The sequence below is a fragment of the Physeter macrocephalus genome, unplaced genomic scaffold (assembly GCF_002837175.3).
Source record: "Physeter macrocephalus isolate SW-GA unplaced genomic scaffold, ASM283717v5 random_1027, whole genome shotgun sequence".
Taxonomy (NCBI): Eukaryota; Metazoa; Chordata; class Mammalia; order Artiodactyla; family Physeteridae; genus Physeter; species Physeter macrocephalus.
Genome location: NW_021146204.1, coordinates 14,764 through 23,639, shown reverse-complemented (window position 1 = coordinate 23,639; position 8,876 = coordinate 14,764). Strand labels below are relative to the sequence as shown.

At 61.3% G+C, this 8,876-nt stretch overlaps 2 protein-coding genes across 2 annotated transcripts; one reads left to right on the top strand and one right to left on the bottom strand.

Moving 5' to 3' along the window:
• Positions 1 to 332: 332 nt before the first annotated feature.
• Positions 333 to 5,949, top strand: NPAS1 (neuronal PAS domain protein 1; the record flags this gene model as incomplete). Its single annotated transcript, XM_055083347.1, has 7 exons — positions 333 to 507; positions 1,928 to 2,043; positions 2,246 to 2,403; positions 3,024 to 3,130; positions 3,577 to 3,724; positions 4,777 to 4,871; positions 5,403 to 5,949. Coding segments are annotated over 7 exons (1,263 nt in total), but the record flags the coding sequence as incomplete, so codon positions are not given.
• Positions 5,950 to 6,103: 154 nt separating this feature from the next.
• On the bottom strand, positions 6,104 to 8,463 carry TMEM160 (transmembrane protein 160). Its single transcript, XM_007102764.4, has 3 exons — positions 8,225 to 8,463; positions 6,995 to 7,087; positions 6,104 to 6,448 (listed from the first exon to the last, which is right to left on the bottom strand). Exons 1-3 carry the CDS (start codon positions 8,430 to 8,432, stop codon positions 6,183 to 6,185), a joined length of 567 nt encoding a protein of 188 aa, XP_007102826.2. The 5' UTR covers positions 8,433 to 8,463; the 3' UTR covers positions 6,104 to 6,182.
• Positions 8,464 to 8,876: the final 413 nt, after the last annotated feature.

The window sequence follows — 8,876 nt, the reverse complement described above, 5'->3', positions numbered from 1 at the left end:
ATTTCAGGGCGCAGTTGTTTGCTGTATGGGGGTGAGTGAGTAAGCAAGAGCTGCGTATATGAAGGCTTCCGACACCCCCATCCCAACCACATACACAGCTTCTTTATACTGTAGGCAGGGGCAGAAAATCCTTAATAATCTCTGGGTTTGAAGTGGGAGGGCACGGGAAGCGCCTAAGTTTATATCCTCCTTTAAAAGGGTTTAAATATGTATATATTTTCTAATAAAAACACACACCTGCTTGCAGGCGAGTGAGCCTGTGGCAGAACAGGCGGGCGAGTGACTGCGCGCGCACCTCACCCGCCCCCTGCATCCCCCTCCTTCGCCGGCAGGTGGAGCTGACGGGCAGCAGCCTCTTCGACTACATTCATCCGGGGGACCACTCCGAGGTGCTGGAGCAACTGGGGTTGCGGGCCCCGACCCCCGGGCCCCCCACCCCGCCCTCCGTACCCTCCTCCTCCTCCTCCTCCTCGTCGTCCTCCTCGCTTGCGGATACCCCTGAGATCGGTAATTCTCAGGATCCCCAAAGAAAGAGGCCTGAGGGTAGCTTAGGGGATGCTGGGTACAATATATCCAACTATGTCTCCTTTATACAAAAACACTCTTGTTAGAGTTTTGCAAGCCAGTTTTTGTAAAATGAATCAGAGTCTAAATTGAGGTAGCGAGACGTGGCTCCCCAAGATTGCCTGGATCCTCAAGATTTGAACTTTAGAAAGACCCCTCTGGCAGCAGAGTGGAGGTGGGTGCCTATGGGTGACAGATGGAACCAGGCTTTGGTAAATAATAATAGCAACGTGTGCTTATTGGGCATTTACACGTGCCCTGCCTTTAAGTACATAATTTTATTAAATCCTAACCACAAGCCCACAAAGCAGGAGCTATGACTGTCTCCATTTTATAGAGGAGGAACCCGGGGCACAGCATAGAGAGGTTAAGGGTCCCATATCAGCTGTAAGTGATTGAGCTGGACTCCAGCCCAGGCTTGTCTGACTCCAGCGCCTGTGCTTCTTTCTACTCCTTCTCTCCAGTGGAAAATTCCACTCCATTTTGGGGAGGGCGTTGGAGATTACCCTGAAAGTTCCTTTTAGCTCTGAGATATTGGGGGACTGAGGTTATCTTTCTCATAAATAGGCTTTTCTTATATGGGGCTTGCTTAATACCCAAACCATCTGAGCTATCAGCAGTGCTTGCAAGCTTGGGGAGATGTTTGTGACACGTGTGGGACTGTTAGGGGGCGTGATTATATTTACACCTCAGTTTGAGGCACAGGGTCATCTGGGTGTGAGCATATTTATAAGACAATTTCACAGGGTTTATAGAATAATCTGTATTTGTGTGGCTTATTTGTTGCTATAGCCCAAGCCCCCACTCTGTGCTCAGTTCTCTGTTGGGCAGGGCTGGGGACACAGTGGTGACAAGAGCCCCAGCCCCACCCTCCCGGGGCTCACAGTCCAGTGGAGGAGACTGACCCTGTCCCCAGACAGTGATGACCCAGAGTGGGCAGGGCTGGGGTAGGAGACCCTAGAGGGGCAGCTGACCCAGCCTGGGGGTCAGGGAGGACTTCCTGGAGAAGATGTCTGATCTGAGACCTGAAGGTTGTGGCTAGAGATGATGTCAGCAGGAGACAGTCCTTGCCAAAGTTTTAGGCCATGGTGAGGAGGAGCTGGGCTTTCCCCCAAGGGTACTAGGGAGCCATGGCAGGTTCAGAGCAGAGGAGGGATGGGGTCAGATCTGAGCTTTAGAAAGACCAGGCTGGGTGCTGCTGGGAGGGGAGGTTGATGTAGGATGTCAGTGGGCTTGTAGAACCAGTAGGTGCGTCTGTGTGACTGTGGCCATGACCCTGTGTCTGGATAGCTCTGTAGAGGGCGGGGTGGCCCGTGTGTGTCCTCTTCAGGACCCCATAACCTTCCTTCACTCTTCGCCCCAGAGGCCAGCCCCACCGACGTGCCCCCCTCCTCCCGGGTCCAGGAGCGCTCCTTCTTCATCCGCATGAAATCCACCCTCACCAAGAGGGGGCTGCACGTCAAGGCCTCAGGGTACAAGGTGGGTGTGAGCTCTCCGCCCCAGCCTCTGACTCCCGGGCCCCCTCTCTGGCCCGAGGAGAGCGCCTGTATTCATGCCAGCTCTGTCCACGGGCCCCAGTTCTTGGGGATGACAGCCACAGCCAGGCCCTGTGGCCAGGCTGTGGTCCTCCCGCCCCACTGGCCCCGCCTTGCCCTCCTCCGATCGCGCCTGCCACCTGCAGGTCATCCATGTGACCGGTCGCCTTCGGGCCCGCGCCCTGGGCCTTGTGGCCCTTGGCCACACATTGCCCCCGGCCCCACTGGCTGAGCTGCCGCTGCACGGACACATGATCGTCTTCCGACTCAGCCTGGGTCTCACCATCCTTGCTTGTGAGAGCAGGTACCGGGGTTGGGGGCTGAGGTGGGAGGATGGGGGCGCACGGGAGAGCGGGGTAGGCAGGAAGTCAGAGGAGCTCGGGGTCGGGGGTTGGGGGCGGGGCCCTGGGGAGCCGCGGGAGGAGGGAAAGCGGCGGAGGGCGAACTGGAAGACGGAGTGAAGGCGGAGGCTAGGGCGGGGCCTGGGGCGGGGCCTCTGGGATGGAGGCGGGGCTGTGCTCGATTCTCAGAGGCCCAGGCCCTCCCTCCTGCAGAGCTCCGCCCTTCCCTGCTCCTATTTCTCTCTGCCTCTCCGGCCTCTCCTCTCTCATCCACGCTCCCGCACCACGCAGTGGGGGGAAATTAAATAGCGAAATAGTCTCCACGCAGCGAGCGCCTCCGGAGTGCCCGGGCCACCCCACACCCAGGAGTGCCGTCTGCTTGAATGCCCGTAGCTGCCCGAGGAGGGACACTATTATTTTAGATATTCTCCCACCCATTTTACAGAGGGAAAAACTGAGACTCAGAGCACTCCAGAGTCAGGGTTTGGACCCTGAGGGATTCCAGAGCCAACCCTGCCTCTTTCTCCCCACCCCATGGTCTGGGACCCCTTCTCCCCTCCTCTCTGTTGCCCCCTGCCCTCAGAGTCAGCGACCACATGGACCTGGGGCCCTCGGAGTTAGTGGGCCGCAGCTGCTACCAGTTTGTCCACGGACAGGATGCAACCAGGATCCGCCAAAGCCACCTGGACCGTGAGGACCCCTCACCCCAGACCTGAGCACCCCCGCTGCCCCACTCCCTGGAAGTCCTTCTCCCGGGCTGACCACAGTCCCTCCTGCTGCCACCTCCGGGGGCTCCACTCAGCACAGGAAGAGCAGCAAGGAGACTGAGCAACGGCTCAGGATGGGGGCGTGGGGAGTAAGGGGAACCGTGGGGTCGCTCTGACCCACCCTTCAAAATCCAGGGGCCTTGATGCCGGGTTACCGCTCTGTCTTTCTGACTCGGGCTCTCTCTGCCTTCCTCTCTGCACTTTGCCTTTCTCTTCTCCACGCCGTCCACCCTTCCTGTTTCCCTGTTGCCCCCTCTCTGCCCGTCTCCCTGTCCACCTCTCTCCCACTGCCTGCCTCTCTGCCCCTCTCACCTCATCCCGCCCCTACCCCATCCCTTCCGGTATCTCCGGTCCCTGGGCTGGGCCCAGTGCTGGACAAGGGCCAGGTGATGACCGGTTACTACCGTTGGCTGCAGCGCGCCGGGGGCTTCGTGTGGCTGCAGTCCGTGGCCACCGTGGCCATGAGCGGGAAGAGCCCTGGAGAGCGCCACGTGCTCTGGGTCAGCTACGTGCTCAGGTGAGGGCTGCGCCCCTCTCCTCTCCCGCGGGGAGCTCAGAACTCCCTCCAGAAGATTCTGCCAGCTCTCCCCACCTTCGGGTGGGGGCTCTTCAGGGAGGGCTTCTAGAAAAGGACAGATGTGGGCGGTGGTGGTGAAAACATGAAGGGGAACAGGGTCCAGTGAGAGTAAAGGCCTGGAGGAGGAATGAGCTTGCAGGAGGCCAGGGGTGGGTGGCGGAGTGACAATCGCTTCCAGGGAGAAAGAGGCAGATATGAAGTGGCCTCAGGCCCAGGGTGATTCTGGGGCACTGGGGAGCCATGGCAGGCTCTTACCAGGGGAGGGCCACCACAGAGCAGAGCAGATGATGGAAAGAAGCTGGAGGTGGGAAGGACGTTCCAGGCCGAGGGCACAGCATAGGCAAAGGCTCAGAGTCACAGCCGGACCCATCTGAGGAACTACAGGCAGTGCTCTGGGCTGGAGTATAGAGTCTCGAGAGACGAAGCTTAGGATGATGGTGGGGGCACTGGAGAGCCATGGAAGGGTTTAGGGCTGGAGAGAGTCACAGTCAAATCTGCTTCTTGGAAAGACCACTCTGGCTGCCATGTAGAGGGAGGTCTGTGGGACAAGACAGGGACTGGGAGGCCAGGGGCAGGTCCTGGGAAATGCCAGGCAGCACAGGCGGAGGAGGGGAGGCGGCCATCTGGCCATCTCTGGCTTTGCGGGGCCTGGGTCTGAGCCTCTGAGAGGAGCAGCAGGTTTGGAAGGAAGATGCTGAGGTCAGATGAGCATGAGGTACCCGGGGGACACTTAGGTGGTGACATCCAGGCGGCCACGGGCTGCAAAGGTTTGGCCTCGGGAGACTGGGCCAAGCTGGGCTAGAAGCCAACTTGGAGTTTGGGGTCCAATGATGAGTCCTAAGTGCCTCGGGCGGGGGCGGGGGGAAGTGTCTACACCCAGAGGGGGAGGGGAAGCCTACACTCACAAGACTGGCAGGCGGGAGGGAGTCTCTCCTCACCAGAGGCTGGGTGGCCCGGGACTCGAGCTCCCAATCCCACCTGTCTTGTCCCAGTCAAGCCGAGGGGGGCCAGATACCTCTGGACGCCTTCCAGCTTCCAGCCAGCGTGGCCCATGAGGACACGTCCAGCCCGGAGCCAGCACCCACGGGTGAGCCCACCTCCCACCCCAGCCCCTGGGAGGCTCCGAGTGGCCTCTGGGACCTGTGCTGTCTGGTGCCACTAGCTTCACACGTGGCTATTTACAGTAAGATTAAAATTGAAATTCCATTTCCTTAGTTGTACTCACCACGTTTGAAGAGCTTGGTGGCCATAGGTGGCCAGTGCAGATATGGAACTTCCTTCCACCCTCAAAGGAAGTCCTAGGGGACAGCCTGGGTCCGGCCCAGAGCCTCTGACACCGGGGGCATGGTCACACTTTGTGGTGGTGGCCGTCCCATGCATGGTAGGGCATTAGCAGCACCCCTGACTTCTACCCACTAGAATCCAGGAGTACCCTCCTCCCCAGCTGTGACAACCAAAACTGCCTCCAGACTTGGCCAAGTGTCCCCCCAAGGGGACCAAACCCCTCCAGCAGAGCTCCACGGGTCTTGACCACCGGGCGCCGCTCTATTCCACAGATGGGAAGGCTGAGGGCTGGGGAAGAGCACACACGGAGCCCTTCAGAATCTTCCTCTTGCAGAGCCAGAGCCTCCAGTGGAAGGAAAGCAGGCCGTCCCCCCGCAGGAGGACAAGGCCCCCCCGCCCCGGGGCAAACCCATCAAAGTGGAGCCCGGCCCGGGGGAGACTGAAGACCCGGAGGCCAGTGGGGAAGAGAAGCCGTCCGGCCACCTGGCCCCAACGAGGCCCGAGTTCACGTCGGTCATCCGGACGGGGGCCCTGAAGCAGGACCTGGTGGGGCCGTGGGGCCTGGCGCCTCCTGGGGACCCCCCACCTTCCCTCCTGCACACTGGCTTCCTGCCCCCCGTGGTGCGGGGCCTGTGCACGCCTGGCACCATCCGCTACGGCCCTGCCGAGCTGGGCCTCGTGTACCCGCACCTGCAGAGGCTGGGCCCGGGCCCCACCCTCCCCGAGGCCTTCTACCCCGCGCTGGGCCTGCCCTACCCGGGGCCCCTGGGCACCAGGGTGCAGCGGAAAGGGGACTGAGGACTGGAACAGCCCCCAACGTGGCCGGACCTGGGGGATGGGTGGGGACCAGGGCTCTCAGCCCCGGTGAATTAAACGCCTGCTCCCGCTCTGTGGCTCGTCTCTGGGGTCAGGGAGCGCCTCTCTCCTTTCCTTCCTTCTTAGGTATCTCCGCGTGCCCCCCAGCGCCTTCCGCCCCTACCCTCCTCCTTCGCTCCGCATCCCCGCAAAAGCAACCACCACTCGGAATCGCGAGCGAGGGAAGGGTCAGGTTTTAATGTCCCGGTCCTCGGGCCCCGGCAGTCCGGCGCCCGGCCGTTCCCCGCGGCCCTGCGGCTCACTCCGGTGGCGGCCGGCCCGCCTCGTCCGGCCCTTCCGCCGCGGCGGTCCCGTCGTCTTCGGGCACCAGTTCCACGTCCAGCTCCAGCTGGCCCATGTAGAGGCCGACGGCGCAAGCCCAGAGCAGGCCTGCGGCCAGCACGGCGCCCACGCCTGCGGCCGCGCCCCCCAGCGAGAGCTGCATGGGCCCCCGCAGAGCCGCCAGGCCCACCACATAGGAGGCGCCGCCCCACACCACACACAGGCCGCCCAACAAGAAGAAGCCTGTGGGACAGAGTGCGGGCCGGCGTCAGGGAGGCTGATCCTGGGGACCCAGGCCGTTCACGGGACTGAGGTGGTGTTAGAAAGGGGATGGGGCACACTCAAGAGCGGGGTAGGGGTCAGGGACAGTACAGAGCCAAGGTCGGGGACAGGAGAAGGGATCGGAGGGGTGGCTAGGCTTGGAGGTGGGGGGCTGGTGAGAGCAAAGATAAGGTCGGAGGGACAGGGGCAGGACCAGGCTGGGGGTGGGGCTGGGACAGGGACCCTCATCTTTGTTGAGAAGTCAGATTGGAAAGGATGAGGACCCCACAGCCCTGCCCTGAGCCACCCCCTCTGGTGGGTCCAGTGCCCAGGAGGTAGGGATGGGGTGGGTAGAAGGTGGACACTCACAAGTGAAGGTGAGGCCGCTTCCGGTGGGGGAAGAATGAGGGATTTTAGCGACGTTTACTCTGGGGGGTGGTGACGGGTTGGGGCAGGAGTCTACCTTCCCCAGTGGGGGAGGGAGCGCCCACACTCCCTGGTGGGGGCGACACTGGGGTCTGCACTCACCGTAGGCGGCCTCGCGACCCATATCACTCTGCATGAAGGAGATGACCCCGATGCCTGATGCCAGGAGGCCATTGCGGAACCAGGAGAGGAAGGCTGGAGGGGGTGGGGCAGGGCGGAGAAATCAGCATCAGCCCAAACCCTGCTCTGCAGCCCCCCAGCCCAGACAGTCAAACTGAGGGGCGCTTCTTCATCTCACCACCCAGTCTGGCCCCAAATCCCCACCTCGTCCTGGCCGTCCGCCTACCAAACCCTATCCTCCCAAAACCCTCCCTCGTCTCCATCTCTGAGCCCCTCCCCACCCCAAACTCTGCAACACCAAAGATTCAAAAGACAGTCTGCAGAATCTGGCGGAGGATCTAAGATCAAAATTGCAGAACCTAAATCTGAGGACAGGAAGGTCCCAAGAGGTCATCTTGGTCAACGTCCTCCCCACATGTGTATCCCCAAAGGGTGCCCCCTCACTTCTTCCTCAGACCTCCCGACAAATTGGTACCCCCCCCCACTCCCCCAGGCCTCTCTCTCCAGCCTCCCCCTTCAGTTTTCTGAAACCTCCCTATCTGCTGCTGGGTATGCTCTTCCTTGGTGTCATTCACATCCATTCACGTCCTTGGTGTGGCACTAACGGGGACTAGTCGGGTTACAATCCCCCCACCCCTACCCCATCCTGTACCTACAAGACCAGTACTCTCCAATCCGGACCCCCACCGCCCACATGAGGCCCCGCCCCCTGCAGCCAGAAGCAGCACGCCCTCCAATCAGCCCAGAGATTTTCTTCTATTGGTTGTTCCCTCTTCTAATCCGCAACTTCCTCCCTCTTCTGTGGGGCTCCACGCTCCCGCTTTATGCAGAGTGGTCGCCTCTTTAATCTGAACTGGCCCCTCCAACGAGGCCCCCTCTTGTAGGCAACTCCCCCCCCCCATAGCCCTCTTTGGAAGCCTCTCCCACCCAGACAGCGCAGTCTGATAAGGCTGCCTGTCCTGACCCGACCAACCTCTCCAATCCCTACTGCACCCCATAAACCGGACCCACGGTCCCATCCACAAGCCCTTCTCCTATGCGGACAGGCTGCGCTCTTGCAGCCTGCGCTTACACGGAAGCCCTTCTCCCTCCTGAGCCCGGGCCCCGTTTCCAGCAGAAATCCCACCACCATCCTCCACTCGCGCGCGCGGACAGCTCGGCTATGCGGAACCCCCTCTCCCATCCGGGCCGACCCCAGCCACAGCCCCAGACCTGTCTCATGAGCCTTCCGGAGGAGCCAGGCGTCTGCGCGGTCCAGCTCGGACACTGGGGGCGGCGAAGCCCCAGCGCGGGGGCCGTGGCCAGGAGCAAAGGACCCCCGGGCGCCCCCGCTCCGGGGCCGCGGAGGCGGCAGCAGCGCCCCCCGGAAGCGGAGTCGGGCAAGGCGGGCAGCCCGAGCCCACCACCAGCCACCTCCCATGGTTCGCACTAGGGCCGCGGCGCACCGCACCGCCCCATGGGCCGCCCGTAGGCTGAAGCGCACGTCACTCAGGCTGAGCCGCTCACCTATTGGTTTTGCGCGTGCCACTCAGGCCCGGTGCGCACTGTCCATTGGTTGAAATAGCGGTGATCCCTCCTCTGTCATCTGTGCCGGTACTGTGCGTCCCACCTTGCTTCTGGGGCTGGACTTCGAATCCCAGCGTTCATTGCGCAGGGGGAAGGCCGGTCTTCAGAAGGCGGAGGCGCGATGTCTATCGGGACTTGTAGTTTTTGTTAATAACTATAATAGCCAAAAAACCAAACAAAACTCCTGGTGCTTAATGTAGAACCTTTGCAAAATCTCGAAGAGCCCAGAGGAGAGAGTAAAATTCAACATTAATCCCACCAATGAGCGGTTACTGCTAATATTGTGTTGTATCCCTAT

Coding starts and splice junctions, on each gene's coding strand:
- TMEM160 (XM_007102764.4), bottom strand. CDS start 8,432: ATGGGAGGTGGCTGGTGGTGGGCTCGGGCTGCCCGCCTTGCCCGACTC. Junction 7,088..8,224: donor CCGGAAGGCTCATGAGACAG/GTCTGGGGCTGT, acceptor CACCCCCTCCAG/CCTTCCTCTCCTGGTTCCGC. Junction 6,449..6,994: donor GGGTCGCGAGGCCGCCTACG/GTGAGTGCAGAC, acceptor TCTGTCCCACAG/GCTTCTTCTTGTTGGGCGGC.